This window comes from Grammomys surdaster, unplaced genomic scaffold (genome assembly GCF_004785775.1).
Source record: "Grammomys surdaster isolate TR1022 unplaced genomic scaffold, NIH_TR_1.0 209, whole genome shotgun sequence".
NCBI classification, from domain to species: Eukaryota; Metazoa; Chordata; class Mammalia; order Rodentia; family Muridae; genus Grammomys; species Grammomys surdaster.
The window spans coordinates 317,541-330,621 of NW_021604654.1; the positions used below are offsets into that span (position 1 = coordinate 317,541).

The 13,081-nt window shown below is 58.5% G+C and overlaps 2 protein-coding genes across 2 annotated transcripts; one reads left to right on the forward strand and one right to left on the reverse strand.

Moving 5' to 3' along the window:
- Positions 1 to 439: 439 nt before the first annotated feature.
- Positions 440 to 8,963, reverse strand: Mfsd12 (major facilitator superfamily domain containing 12). Its single transcript, XM_028771771.1, has 10 exons — positions 8,654 to 8,963; positions 6,443 to 6,653; positions 5,479 to 5,617; positions 5,218 to 5,403; positions 4,718 to 4,810; positions 4,540 to 4,632; positions 3,973 to 4,143; positions 3,803 to 3,897; positions 3,133 to 3,263; positions 440 to 3,047 (listed from the first exon to the last, which is right to left on the reverse strand). The coding sequence occupies exons 1-10, from the start codon at positions 8,940 to 8,942 to the stop codon at positions 3,025 to 3,027; spliced, it is 1,431 nt and encodes a 476-aa protein (XP_028627604.1). The 5' UTR covers positions 8,943 to 8,963; the 3' UTR covers positions 440 to 3,024.
- CUNH19orf71 (chromosome unknown C19orf71 homolog) lies at positions 674 to 2,925 on the forward strand. Its single transcript, XM_028771772.1, has 4 exons — positions 674 to 1,015; positions 1,880 to 2,118; positions 2,192 to 2,317; positions 2,581 to 2,925. The coding sequence occupies exons 1-4, from the start codon at positions 828 to 830 to the stop codon at positions 2,751 to 2,753; spliced, it is 726 nt and encodes a 241-aa protein (XP_028627605.1). The 5' UTR covers positions 674 to 827; the 3' UTR covers positions 2,754 to 2,925.
- Positions 8,964 to 13,081: the final 4,118 nt, after the last annotated feature.

Genomic DNA, 13,081 nt, shown 5'->3' on the forward strand with positions numbered 1-13,081 from the left:
ACACACTCCACATGCAGGGGAGAGTGCAGCCTGCCTTCTGATTCCTGACATTCCTGGTGTGTGGGTCAGAAAGCACCTGCCCTGGACCGAGCAGCCAGCTGTGACTGACCTGCAGGGCCATGAAGGGTGTGCAGGTCAGGGATGGGCTGGACACAGCAAGAGTAAGGCCTGATCTTGTGCAGAGCTGTGCTCAGGTGAGTCGGGTTTGAGAGGGGGTCAGGAACCAAAGCCTACAGGAAAAAAAAACACCCCTCATGTACACCTCACAGACCTGGACCCTGAGCTTGCCAGGACCCTGACTGGCTGGGGGACCCCAGAGGCCTGCCTGGAGCAGAGCAAGCTTAGCATGTTGGTGACCAGAGTGGGAGGTGGTGTTTGCTGAAGAAACAGGAACCCAAGTGGAGCACCACATGTACAGGCTGTAAAGGGCTGGCTAAGCTTTGAGATTGGCTGTGGTGACATTTATTGACATAAGACACACAGGACACACGATGCACTAACAGAATGAGCAGACCCTGGGCTTCCGACGCCACCAAAGATTCCAGCACATTCTATGACCAACTGAAGACTCCAGGTATCCACTTCCTTCTGTGGACGTCTCTATCATGGACCCTGTCATGGAACCCATACTTTGTGGCCCTTGTCTCTGGGTCCCTTTGCTGAGCACCATCGTCACTCATGTGCCCTTCCTTCAATGTGTCTTGAGGACACAGATGGAGGTGGGGTGAGTGGCTGCTGTGGATGGGGACCCAAGCTCAAGGAGGGCGTGACCTCCTGCCGTGGGACACTCAGGGTCCTGGCCACACAGCAGGAAGTAAGCTGAGATCATGGACTGTGGCTGCCTGCTTCCCTGTTGCTGGGATACCTTTGTCCCTGTCAACAATGGCCCCAGGGCCTTGGTGACTAGAGCCTCTGGGAAGGCAGGGCCAGACATGGAGAACGTGAGGCGGGAGGCTTCTCGGCCCTCCGTTCCCTCGGGCACCCTTGAACTCTACTTCCCAGACCATCTATACCGGTGGGTCCCTGCATTTGGTGCCTCTTCACCCAGACATCAGATCCCCCGCCCGTAACCTGTAGCCCAGCAAAGGGTTGTGCACACCCCACTCCAAGTAGAGGAGTCTCGAACTCTAAACTCGGGTTTGGAAACAGCCAGGCTCAACAATGGAATTCTGCCCCTCCCACATATCCTAGACAAGTCTAACCATGGCATGTGGGAGAGGTGGTGGCAGCAGTGTGCCCAGCCCTCCTCCTGGGTGTGATGAGGTGTCGGTAGCTGAGGAAGCTGGTTCTCCGGCCCACAGGGCTTCAGTGGCGGCCATGTGCCAGAATGCCCTTCCTTTTTAGATTCCTGTGTATCCCCAGCTATTCATAAGCCCGCAGAGACCCTCCTAACTAGCGCGTGCTAAGTGTTGCCAGCACACCCAGCAGAAAAGGCCCATCTCACAGGCTGGCTCAGACTTGGGTCGTCTGTGGTGTTGGTGACAGGCCGCCTCGGCCGCGGGGCCTTTCCCTGCAAGCACCAGCACTGCAGCCTGCATGGCCTTCCATGCGCCCTCCAATCAGGAGCATCGTCTGTGGGGAGCTACAGGCTTGGGCCCTCCCTCCCCCTCCCTCCGTCCCCCAGCAGCCGTCAGTGGCGCAAGGCTGAGGCAGGATTTGTGGTAAACACTGGGCAACAGTGACAACTGCGTCAAACAAGCAGGGCCATCCTCGGCCACATGAGCTAGAGTCCAGGTGGGGAGGTGCGGAGACGCCGCAGGGCGGGTGGCGGCGCACTCCGTAGCACCTTTGTAAACGGGTCAGACACTCCGGGAGACGACGGCAGGGGGCGGTGGCTGGTCCAGCAGGACGTCCCGGCTCAGTCCCCATCCTCTCTCAGCAATGACTACCTGTCCCTGGAGGGGCCCCGCTGGGCGCCGGCCATCAAGCAAGCCACGCGCTGGAAGTTCACGCCCATGGGACGGGACGCGGCCGGCCAGGTGTGGTACACCGGCCTGACCAACTCGAACCCGTGCGACGCCTGGTACACGATGCCCCGGGCGCTCGACAGTCCGTACCGCGAGGCCCACTCACGCTGGCTCGGCTGCTTCCAGAGTCGGCAGCGCGGCCTGCCGCCCGGTGAGTGCCCCGCCCCCGGCCACGCTCGGCCGCGGGTCCCACGCTGACACCGCCCCCTCCGCGCCTCCCGCAGCCTACACTCAGCACCTGCGGGAGACGGCCTTCTGGGACCCTGCGATCCCCGCGCAGTACCTCAACCCGGGAACGCGCTGGGGGTGCCTGCAGTGGCGGGACAGGCAAATCCGCGGCAAGGAGTTCGGTGAGCGGAGGGGATGGGACGGGGCGGGGCCGTGCTGCATTGGGTCGTTCCAGTCTTGGAGACAGAGGCAGGGGGAACCTGAGTCCCGGAGCCAGCCTGGGCTAGCTAGTGTCAAAACAAAACAGGGACACTCTTAAGAAAAAAAGACGAGGAAGGAGGATAGGTGGGCGGTGGGCAGTGCGGGCTGGGAGCGCAGGATGGCCGTGGCCTAGCGGGCTTGGCCAGCACACGCCCCACGCAGAGCTCGTCCGTCGTGTCCGCAGTGGCCACCAGGAACCAGTTCGGGGCACAGCTGCCCTGGCGGTCGGACTATGTGCCGCACCTGTCGCCGCCACAGCGGCCACGATTCACGGCGCAGGACTTCCGACAGCGGGGCCTCGAGCGCCCCTGCCCGGCCACCGGCCAGCCGCCCCCGGCCTTCACACCCGCGCTCTGATAAAGCCGTGCTTCCGACCCTCGTGTCTGTGTCCCCATGAGCCGGGCAATGTCTCCCACGCGCAGCCCGGGCATGCGTCCCCGGCAGCCTCTCCGCGGGCGGGTGCATCCGAGTCGACAGTGGGACGGGGCACCCACGGGCCCCTAGGGCTCAGCAAGCGTGGCCGGCACCCCCACCCGCACGCCGTGCCCTCTGACCCCAAGCAGGTTGGGAGATCGGGGGTCAGGGTGTCTGCGTGGTCCTTCATCACGCCACCCTGGGGAGCCAGAAGTCAGGGCTGGTCTCCGCGGAACCCTGAAATAAGCAGTGGATAGTGTTGGCAAGGGCGGGTCCCAGGTCGCACCCCGCCCCCACCCAAGTCCCAGTGATGGAGACCCACGGGTGCGAATTCGGATGGGCCAGATGAGAAGGCTGCAGAGAGCCAGGGCCGCGGCCACACCCACGCCGCCGGTCACTGCTGTCATCACCCAGTGGTAGAAGCCTACGCAGGCCCCGCAGCACAGCTCAGAGCTAGGGAACAGAGGGCTTCTGAGGGACATGGGAGGGAAGGGTCCCTGAGAATTGCTGCAGTGTCCCCTGGAGCAGCCTCTGTGGCTCCCTTCTCAAGTTCCAGGGACCCTAGACACACAGCCCCAGATATGTGCACGCATGTATGTGCTTGCTCAGTCTCCTGCAGCCCACAGCCCTGCCCCTGGTCCCTTGGCTCCCGAACGGACTCCTCAGAGCTGCCCCAGGGTCTCTGCACGGGCCCTCCAGTGGTCCAGAGGTTCTCAGGGAGCCTCCCGGCTTCCTGTCTGACTCCTAGACCATCCCCTGCCCTACGTCAACCCCACTCCCGTATTAGCAGTTACGGACACGACTGCCATTGTCCGGCCAGCAGGGGTGGCTGGGTGGCTCAGGAACCCACACTGTGAGGGTCTGAGTGGCCCTGCGCGCCCTGCAGACTGAGCCCGCAGCACCCAGCTCAAAAGAAACTCAGTGTTTGTTGAATAAACAACTGCCCAAAGGAAGGAATGTGTGCTCTCCGAGGCTGAGGAACACGGACTCACGGACAGGGATGCAGGCTCTGCACAGCCATGACTGCCAGCCCATTGGCCACCTTATCCGAAAAGCTCATAGCACCATACACGAAGGCTCCACTATGCTGGGGCGACACACAACGGGTTAGTGCGCAGGCCCCGTCCGAACCACGCCCCCAGGCTCCTCCCACCAGCCCTACCGTGTGTGGGCCAATGAGGTCAGCTGTCATGGCTAGGGAGGTGACAAGGATGGTGGCACAGCCTGCACCCAGCAGCATTGCGGCCCCGTACACAGCCACACCCAGATTATCTGCCAGGGCCACCCAAGCTGCGAAGGCCAGGATCACCAGCAGCCCCGTGAAGTAGGTCATCTAGGGAGGAAGGAGGCGGGGCCTGGGTCAGACCCACATTGCTGGGCACCCTGCACCGGACACTCGCCCTCTCTGGTCCTCAGCCCAGTAAAAGGCACATTAAAACTTGTCCTATTCTACACCCAAGACAGGCATTACTGGTCTTTGCCCAGAGCAGACATTACTAATGTGTTCCACAGCCAAGTCAGACATTACTAGTCTACTTCCCATTCTGCATGGGGTACGCAGTCCAAAGGCTTCAGCCCACCAGGCAGCTGGAAGGAAGAGTCTGGAGGTTTCCAGAGCCCTGCCTGCAACCAGAGGGCCCAAGAAGCCTGGACTCTGGGCTCTAGGCCGCAGTCTGCCCTGGGGGAGTCCCCACCCCTGCCCACCTCTCCAGTAGCACCTGCCACTCACGTTCCTCCCTATGCGCCTGTTGACTGGCTTCATGAGGAAGGAGGAGAAGAAGCCACTCAAGTACATCACCAGGGGGATGGTGGCGATGAACTTCTGTGGAGGAAGAGGCAATGGCAGTCAAGAGGGGTGTCTCAACAGGGACTCCACCTCCCACTGTCGCCACACACCCACAACTCACCTTGGGCAAGCTGAGAGAATAGGTCAGGTACATGGCAATGTAGGTCTGAGACAGGTTCACAATGAGCCTTGTGGTCATGTACAGCATGCCTACCTGTGGGCAGATCAACAGGGGGACAAACCAGGGCTCAGTGGGAGACCCAGTGCACTCCCTCCGACCAGTCAGGGGATTTTTAGAAACAAGCTGAGGGCTTGCACAGTGCTGATTCATTAAGTCTGACTGGCCAGTAGGCCAGGGCGCCGGGACAGGAAGGGGGAGATCTGTGATTGGTAATGTCTGCCCTGGCTGAGGAATGGAAAGTTGATTAGTAATGTCTGTCCCAGTTGGAAAGTGGAGATGAGGATTTATGCCTGCATGGGAAATGGAAGGCTGTTGATGTCAGCTGCCTTAGGTGGTGGGGTGGGGGGGTGGGAAGTTAGTGATGTCTGTCCTGGGAGGTGAGTGGGGAGTGGTCAGTGACATCTGTCCTGGTTTCTTCCATCCCCTCAGCCCACACCCACCTGATAGAAGGCCGGCTCGCGGAGCCAGTGCTTCCACAGCAGCAGTGGCTGGGCTGCGGGGGCCACCAGGGGGCTGTGCTCATTGGGTTCGGTCCCCCGGTGCTGGGGCCAGCGACCCTCCTTGGTTCCCAAGTGGAAGAGCAGAGAGAAGATGGCTCCCACAGCCACCACCAGCAGGGCCAGGGTCTAGGGAGGAGAGCAAGGGTCAGCAACGGCTCGCCCAGGCTCGGGGGCTCTGGGCTAGCATGCGGCCAGACTTACCCGGAACACAGGCACATCCTGGACTCCCAGCTGGTCACCCACACCGATGTCCTGGCTCCCGTGTGCGGAGCCTTGCAAATGCAGCAGCAGCCACGCCATGCCGTACACGGTGATGTTGGCAACCACAGTGAACGCATACCTATGGGGGAGGGCCGGGCCTCAGCACACAGTAAGTGCTCAATAAATACTGTCAGCCCGCCGGGGCCCCGTCACCTAAACTTTCAAGCTGGTGGCTGCAGTAGCCACGCCCTTAGCCCACCCTGTCAGTGTCCTCCCCCCACCCTGCCCCCAGCCAGAGACAGGCTACACATCCACTACAGAACACAGGGGTCATGTGAGAACTTGGTCAGCCAGAGTCCCTTTGAAGGGAGGCTGTCCCTGGAGGGCCCGGCGTAATCAGGTCACCTTAGGGAGCTGGCTTTAGGGTGCGCCCCAGAGCACAGTCCACTCTGTCATCCTCAGAGAAGGCCGAGACGCCCCGGCTCCTACAGCTGCACCCTAGGCTGGCGCAGTGACGTACACCTCCTGACCTAGACGCTCCGGAGGCTTAGGCTAGGGGCCGGCCTGGGCAAATAACTAAGAAACTAATTCAAAATATTTTAGAAAATGAGCTGATCGGGTGGTGGTGGCGCACGCCTTTAATCCCAGCACTTGGGAGGCACGGGCAGGTGGATTTCTGAGTTCGAGGCCAGCCTGGTCTACAGAGTGAGTTCCAGGACAGCCAGAGCTACACAGAGAAACCCTGTCTCAGAAACAAAAACAATCCCCTCCCTGCAAAAAAACCAACAAAAACAAAAACTAACAGCAAAAAAAAAAAAAAAAAAAAGAAAAAAAGAAAAGTGCGGAGACCAGATAGCACCCGTTCCCGTGGTCACCCGGCATTCACTCATTACACAGCTGTAGACCACAGATACACAGGTTCCAGGGACACCTGGCTAGGTCACTGTCCCCTGCCCTGATGTACCTGAGGGCCGTGAGCTCCACCTTCTCGTGGTCACTGGTCACCAGCTCTGGGATGAGACTCAGGTGGGCAATCTGTGTGGCAGCCCAGCCAAACTGGAAGATGACGATGAAGGGCCCATAGTACAGTAGGGCGGCCCACTCGGGCGTGGCCTCCCCGCAGCCCAAACACGGGCTGAAGATGAACGGGAAGGACAGCAGGACGCAGACCGTCCCTGTGGGGACAGAGGAGCAGCATGGAGGGGGGAGGGGAAACCGAGGCAGGCAAACAGACCAGGGGCCAGCCTCCACCCTCGGCTCAGATGGAGAAAGGGAACTGACCCGACCTTAAGGACCTGTAACTAGGGCAGGCTGAAAGGACAAGAACGGGGATCCCTCGATGGCCCTGAGATCGGTGTCACCCCATCACACCTACTACCTGTCCTACGCTCTCCTTCCCCAGCTGGGCGGGGAGGAGTTGGAGCCCAGGTGGCTCGGAGTCAAGGCTGCTCCTGTGCCTGGGCACAGAGAAGATCCTGCAACATCCAGGACACACTGGGTGCCCCAACCTATGCCACCAACTCAGAAAACATATATATAATCAATGCAAGGTCCTCCAGCATCCCATCATGCCCTGAGCACCCGTCCTGTCCACCCCTGCTTGGAACAGGGCCTCCTCCGACACTAGGCTCTGTCCTGCCCCAGGGCCTTTGCACAGCTACTCAGATGCATCCTCTCATCCCACCAATCTCTCAGCCTGACGCATCCGCAGCCCCTGGGCTCCTCACACTTGGGGACTGCTTTGAGCTGTACCTGCCCACCAGACCGCAGGCTCCATGGGTGGATGTGGTTACCACTGAGTTCCTTCTCTATCCTAAGCAACCAGGCCAGAACTGGGGAAACTGAGTCCTAGGTGGGTTAACAGCAGTCTCTCTGCAGCTAAAGGGGGACATTATCATTCTATCTGGGGGAAGGCGATGGCACCACATAGCCCAGGCTTGTCCTTGAACTCCTGATCCTCCTGCCTCAGCCTCCTGAGTGCAGGGTTGATGGGGCACTGGGAGGTAGGCTGGGCTCTGTGTGTGCTGTGAGCACTGTGTCCAACCCTTTCACACCAGTTTTACACGGATGAACTTGAGGCCCCATGAGACACAGAACCCTGCAGAAAGGCTTCTGAGCCCCTGTCGGGCACTGGGCTCCCAACTTCCCTTTCCTGCCCGGAGGTGACTTCAGCACAGAATATGCCTTGGATTGAGAAATGAAACCAACCCTTGGGAGGGGCACAGGGCAGATCTTCAGGGGCTGCTCTAGCCGCTGTAAGGTCTGGGGATTCCATCTCATGACCACTCCACACCCTGCTGTTTCTGGGCCGAGTTAACCATTGCCTAGCTCTGGGCCTAGTTAACCTGAGAGCTCTTGTCTAGTTCTGGGTGTCCTATCGGACCTAAGATAGTGCTGCAAGCTGTTAATCCCAGCACCCCACCTGGGAGGCAGGGGACTGACTCTGAGGCCAGCCTGGGCACCTCTCCAGTCTGTCCCACTGTGAAGGGACCCAGGTTCCCAGACTGTGCGAAGTCAGGCTGGCCTGGCATCTCCTTCTGAGTATTTCTTTCCATTTTCGGAGACTGAGTCTCATGAAGCAGCCATCCCCCTGCTTCAGCTTCTAAATATAGTACCAGGTGTGCAGGCTGTGCCTGAAGCCCACACTAGGTCACTGTACCCTTCTCCTAGTCCTGGAGTCTTCCTGGGTCCACAACCTTGAATAATCCTGAGAAACGGGAAATTCCAGCCCCTGGGCTGGGGACTGGCAGCTGCCGCTGGGCCACTGCTCTGTCTTCAAATAAATGTCACCAAGGGGCGGGGCTGGCTCTGCGACCACTACCCCAGGCGAAGGGCCAGAGCCTTCCAGGAACCAGGCTGGAATTCCACAGGGAGTGGCTACAACCCCGGGGCCAACCTCTCCACTGTCCACACCGAGTGACAGCTGACGGACGGCGACAACATGCTGGGCCGCCCCAGACAGGAGCCACATGGGAAGCAGTGGGTGAGCAGAGGAAGGAGCACAGGACACAGGCGATAGTCAGGGAAGACGGGACGGAATCCTGACCGGCTAGAGGGCACAGGACCCGGCCACGGACGGCAGTCAGCGGACAGGCTACAGGGAGCGAGAGAGGACAGACACAGTGTCATAAACAGGGAGCCGGGACACAGGATGACAGAGGGGAGGACGGCTCACCCGCTAGGTGCCAGGCCTTGCGGGGCCCACAGCGCGCGCAGGCGGCGCGGTCGGCCTCGTACCCCACGAGCGGCGTGCAGAGCCCGTCGGCCACCTGGCCGAGCAGCAGCAGCAGCCCCGCGCCCCGCGAGCTGTACCCGCGCACGGAGTGCAGGAACAGCAGCAGGTAGGTGAACCACATGCCGGCGCACAGGTCGTTGAGGAAGTGGCCGACCGCGAAGCTCAGCCGCGCGGCGAGGGACAGCGTCCGCGGCGGCCCCGGGCCTGCGTCGCCCGACGGAGAAGACATCGCGGCCGCAGACCCCCGCGCACCGCAATGCCGCCCCGCGCGACGCAGCGGCCGCCGCTCCCCGGAGCCGCCTCGGGGGCGGAGCCTCGCCGCGACGGCCACGCTGGCCAACCGGAGCCGCGCGCCTCGGCTTGGCGCCCAATCAGCACGAGGGGGCGTGGCCTCAGCCCGCCGCACTCTCGCGGTCCTAACGCCGCCCCTGCGATTCAGGCTTTAATCAGTTTATGTTTTACTTTCTTCGTGTTTTAATTTCTTTGATTAAAAAAAAAAGTTTTGTTTGCTTCTTTTTCTAACAAAGGATATCTTGTAGCCCAGGCTGGCTTTGAGGTTTCTGCTTAACCAAAGACAACTTAGAACTCCCCACGTCCTGCCTCCACGGTGCTGGAGTCACCGGATTTATCCTTTCACAACCCGAAAGCCTTTTCTTTTGAGACAGGATCTCATGTAGCTCGGGCTACCCTCAAGTTCAGTACGCACCTGAGGATGACCTCAAACTCCTGATCTGCCTCCCTTTCCGGAACACCGTGGGTGTTGGGTTGCATCCACAAATCACGACTTTTTCTGTTTTGAGAGAGCGTCCACTAGCTGTCCAGGCTAGCCCCGAAGTCCCTCTACAACCTATGCTGGCCTTGAACTCTCAGTCCTCCAACCTCAGCCTCGAAGGTTGATGAGCTAAGCAAAGGGAGCCCAGATCCAAATGTCTGCAACCCATCCTCACCCCTGCGTAGAGCCCCACCTAGCCTCCAGCTGGAGGCTGCTGCTCACTCCTGCCTCTCTGCAGAAGGGCCCAGAATGAGAACACACGGGGTGATCCCATAAACTTCCAGACATACATAGGGAGGCATAGGGGGCATATTAGTGCTAATTAATTATTAATTACAGGTAATAGTTGGGCAGAACATCAAAATACAGGCTAGTCTTTAATGAGGGCTGCTGGTGCCAGGCGCCCCACGTGGCAGACGCCTGGTTTCACTCCTACTTACTGGTTGGTTCTGTGGAACACACTCAAAGAAAGGGGAACCCGGGCCTCTGTTGGCCTGGTGACTCAAGAGACACAGGTGGCGCACACTCCCACACAATTCCAGGCCCGGATCATGGGACCTCAGTGGGACAAGTGTTCTCCTCCCCCTCCTCCCCCTCCTCCTGACATTTTTTTTTCCCTTCTTCCAGGCTGACCTCAAGCTCAGGTTTATAACTGAGGCTGGCCTTGAACTCTTGGTCCTGCTGTCCTCCCACCTCCTGAGGACTGAATGACAGGCCTGCACCGTACCCTCTTGATGGTGGGGTTACCGGTCCGAATCACCGTACACCTTCCTCCAGGGGCATCTGGAGACATGCAGGTTGGTTCTGAACCCCTAAGTCCCAAACGGACTGGTCTTTCCCTTGCCTAAGAGCCGTCTGTGCTCCCAGCAACATGTGTGACCCAGGTGTGGGGGCCATTTCTTCAGGATTCTAGAGGCAGAGGCGGGAGGATCTCTACATGTGAGGGCAACCCACTGTACATAGTACAGCCAGGGCTGTACACTGAGACCCTGCCTCAAACTAAATAAATGTCCACAGACTTCCATCCCAGCTCTAGGATGTGGAGGCAGAAGGCTCCGGTTCTGATCCAGCACTGGGCTGCACAACAGGAGGGGTGTCCCAGGCTGCTCGGGGAGAAGGCCTGGCCTGGGCTGGACAGGAGATAACAGGCGACTCTTGGATCTTGGCCTAAGGGGATTAAAAGATAGGAAGAGATAGGAGATTGGCGGGGTTTCTTTTCAGTCTTCCTCGGGCAAGCGTGTAATCTCAGTGCTTGACCCAAACTTCACACGTGTGGTAACTGAGGCTCTCGGCCAAGTCACTGGCGGAGGGCGAGGACCTGTGCAGAGACCGGCTGGGGTGACAGCTCTGGGTGACTGTTTAACTGGTAGTTGACCCTGCCTGGGTTTTTTTTTTTTTTTTTTTTTTGGTTTTTCGAGACAGGGTTTCTCTGTATAGCCCTGGCTGTCCTGGAACTCACTCTGTAGACCAGGCTGGCCTCGAACTCAGAAATCTGCCTGCCTCTGCCTCCCAAGTGTTGGGATTAAAGGCGTGCGCCACCAACGCCCGGCTTCCTGCCTGGGTTTTAACTTCTGTTCCTGTCCTATCTGTCACCACCCACCCCGTGGCCTCCATCTGCTGACAAGGTCTCTTGTAACCCACGTTGACCTCAAACTCCTGCTGTAGCCCAGCACTCTGGAGCCTCTTTCCTCCACCTCTGACCTCCAGAGTGCTGGGATGAACACCTTAGCCGCCACCTCCCATTCGTTCAGTTGCTGGGGACAGAACCCAAGACAAGTTGTGACAAACAATCTCTACTTCCTGAGCTATGACCACAGACTCAGCGTATTTTACTTTTTAAAGAGGGTTTCACGTAGCCCAGGCTGGCTGGTTATTCTCTTCATAATCAACAGAGACCTTGACTCTTCCTTCCCCTCCTGCCCCCACCTCCCCGGAGCTGAGAGGGCAGTCCTGGGACAATATACACAGCTTCCAGCGGCCTCTGACCCAGCAGCGGCAGAGGTCTCTGCATTTCTGGCCCTTTTGGATTCAGCTCAGGTTTCTACTTCCCAAGGCTATCCCACCTCCTCCCTTGTGCCTCCCTGGCTGGAAAAGTCACCAGGAATGTGTCACCAGGTTGAAAACTGCATGTCCTAGCAAGGGCACTGAGGAGCCAGGCAGGCTGAGAGCCTTCAGAGTCAGGCAGGATCAAAGCTGGAGGCCAGGATATTAGTTAAGTCTCTGGCCAGGGGAGCCGGAGACAATGCCAGATAAAAAGCCCAACCGAGAGGGGATGGTTGTTTAACCTCATGAGTGGAAGGGGGGTGTGCCCTAGAAAGGCTTTGGAATTGGGCAAAGGTCAGAAAAGACAAGAGGAAGGTTGGCAGGAAGGAGTCAGCACGCAGACCCCCAGGGTGGGCGTCCAGACAGATCCTGGCGGCTTTTGATGTCCGTCCAGCAGCCCAGGACTCGGAGCCCTCACTTCCTCCATCCATGGGGCATTTCCTGGTGGCTGAAGTCCAGCCTCAGGGGTGGGGGCCGCTTTGATGCGGTGGGGTTCAAACCCGCTGATGAGGGGCGGGCCTCTGCTTAATTTTCTGAAATTTCAGGATGGCTGGAGAGAAAAGAGGCCTTAGTTCTTCTCATTGTTCAATAAAAAAGAGCCTGCTGGGACTGAGAGTACGGTGTGTGGGGGGGGGGGCTGGGTGTGGCAATATGTTCACATTTTAACTTAGTTTTTTTTTGAGACAGGGTTTCTCTGTGTTGCACTGGCTGTCCTGGAACTCACTCTGTAGACCAGGCTGGCCTCGAACTCACAGAGATCCATTGCCTCTGCCTCTTGAGTGCTGGGATTAAAGGTGTGCAGCATCACTCCAGGTTTTAAGAAGCCATTTGGGGTTTGGGGGTGGATAAACTGAGGCAGGGCCTGGGGCTTGCAAGGCAGACACTCTGCACCGAGCCTTGCTCCCACACAACACACTGAAAATTTAACTGGAGGATGAGGCAGGAGGATTACAAGCTCTACTGCAGCCTGGGAAGTTTAGTGAGACTTGGAATCAAAATTTAAAAAACGCTCTAGGACAGGGCCTAGTAGAGTACACCCTAATTCCTACACTGTAGAGAAGCAGGAGGATCTCTGTGAGTGGGAGGCTAGCCTGGTCTACAGAGCTACAGGACAGCCAGGGCTACACAAAGAAATTCTGTGTCATATAATAAGACAAAACAAAACACAGAAAACAACATTAAAAAAGGAAAAAATGTCTGGCCATAGCTCAGGGGTGGAATTCCTGCCTAAAATCCCTCAGTGTGGGGCTGTGGCCCTGGCTAGTGGAGGTGGAGCCCTGCCTAGTATCCCCCCAAGAGAAGGCTGGGGCATGGTCAAAGACAGAAAGCCTGCACTCAGTAAGGTCCCAGGTTCCAGTTCCACCACCACAAAATAAAAACTGTAGAACAGACAAGCTGATACATCTGTTATCTGAGCCTCAAGGAAGCCGGCAACCTGATCTTCGAAGCCAAGCCTGTCTGAAGCGACGCTCTTCGAAGCCAAGCCTATCTGAAGCAGAGGCTCTCTCACCAGTAACTCTTCCCGAAGTCCCTGGTGCTTCCCAGGGAGAGTT

Bases quoted from the DNA above. Each gene is read 5' to 3' on its own strand.
- CUNH19orf71 (XM_028771772.1), top strand. From the start codon at position 828: ATGGACTGTGGCTGCCTGCTTCCCTGTTGCTGGGATACCTTTGTCCCT. The intron at 1,016-1,879 runs GTGGGTCCCTGC...ATCCTCTCTCAG, and splicing joins TTCCCAGACCATCTATACCG to CAATGACTACCTGTCCCTGG. The intron at 2,318-2,580 runs GTGAGCGGAGGG...TCGTGTCCGCAG, and splicing joins AATCCGCGGCAAGGAGTTCG to TGGCCACCAGGAACCAGTTC.
- Mfsd12 (XM_028771771.1), bottom strand. From the start codon at position 8,942: ATGTCTTCTCCGTCGGGCGACGCAGGCCCGGGGCCGCCGCGGACGCTG. The intron at 5,404-5,478 runs GTAAGTCTGGCC...TCTCCTCCCTAG, and splicing joins AGGATGTGCCTGTGTTCCGG to ACCCTGGCCCTGCTGGTGGT. The intron at 4,811-5,217 runs GTGGGTGTGGGC...ATCTGCCCACAG, and splicing joins GCGAGCCGGCCTTCTATCAG to GTAGGCATGCTGTACATGAC.